Source organism: Eurypyga helias, unplaced genomic scaffold (assembly GCF_000690775.1).
Source record: "Eurypyga helias isolate BGI_N326 unplaced genomic scaffold, ASM69077v1 scaffold35117, whole genome shotgun sequence".
NCBI classification, from domain to species: domain Eukaryota; kingdom Metazoa; phylum Chordata; class Aves; order Eurypygiformes; family Eurypygidae; genus Eurypyga; species Eurypyga helias.
In genome coordinates this window covers 1-1,169 of record NW_010260362.1, presented here as the reverse complement: position 1 = coordinate 1,169, position 1,169 = coordinate 1, and the positions used below count along the sequence as shown (strand labels likewise).

Below are 1,169 nucleotides of genomic sequence, written 5' to 3'. Positions count from 1 at the left end.
ATTCTATGGTTCTATGACTCCCAAGATTAATTCATATTGCCCTCGTCAACAGCCTGAAACCACCTGCTTTCCTGACCGAGAATTTTACCCTGTGGCCATGATGAGAGCCAAGGGTGGGAGAGAAGAGCTGCGTATGGGTTCATGCGTCCCTTCAGGGCATCGGGCAAGTTACAGTGACTTCCGGAGTACTGGCTGTACACTCTGGAAACTGGGATGATAACTCAAAAGGCTTTATGGTTCAATTATTATTTTGGAAAATATTTGTAGTTTGAAAACATTACCAATTCCAGCAAATATGCTGAAAGAACTGTCAAGGAAGTGGTGTAAAACCTTAGACTTGGGTAGTTTGCTTTCAAAGCTTGCTTTTTGGATGTCTGCTCTGCAGTGCTGAGCCTGTAATACCTTGTTCCGAATTTGAAAAGGGAGCTAGTGCTTAAATCAGCCTTTTTTTCTTGTTAAGAATGATGTGTATTAAAAAATCCTCTTTAAAAAGACCTGTAGCCTTGTGCATGTAGGTACTGAACCACTTCACGTTTGTTGTTCCATATACGGGACAGAAAGGGAAGCTGAGACCCCAGTAGGGGACATCATTTGTCAAAGGAAATCTAGGATGGCCTCCCAGTCGGTCGGCGGCTCAGTCTGTGGCGGCTGACTCGCACCGCTGTCTTGGCTTTGCTGCCTTTGGTCTTGGTTTCACACTCCCAAATTTTAAACGTGATTTCATCTCGATCTTTCCATACCTTGGAGAAGCAGGAGCTCTGTGTCTGGGAACTGAGCAGCAGCGACCCGGAGGGTGCTTAGCGACCCGGAAGGTGCTGGGGCGTGCCGACAGCGTGGGCCGTGAGTCCGAAATGCTTCAGTCTCGCCTCAGTCTTCAATAACCTGTTGTTTCCTTAAGGTGAAACCTCAGCTAGAAGAAAAAGAAGGGAGAACGTTTGATGTCTTCACTGCAGTGGAGTTTAAAACTCAGGTGGTTGCTGGAACCAACTACTTCATCAAGGTAGAGGACACTGGACAATGGGGTTGGGTTTTTTTGATTAATATGTAGAATATTTGGAATGGTGGGGTTTTTTTCTTTACTCACCTACAGGGGAATGCTTACCATTTGGCCTAAATAAGAAAAAACTTTGTTCATTGAAAAAAAAAAAAAAACGAAGAGAACCCACCCC

At 44.9% G+C, this 1,169-nt stretch overlaps 1 protein-coding gene across 1 annotated transcript; it reads left to right on the top strand.

The window, feature by feature from the left end:
• Window positions 1–898: 898 nt before the first annotated feature.
• On the top strand, window positions 899–1,022 carry LOC104512151 (cystatin-A-like; the record flags this gene model as incomplete). Its single annotated transcript, XM_010155021.1, has 1 exon — window positions 899–1,022. A coding segment is annotated over one exon (124 nt), but the record flags the coding sequence as incomplete, so codon positions are not given.
• Window positions 1,023–1,169: the final 147 nt, after the last annotated feature.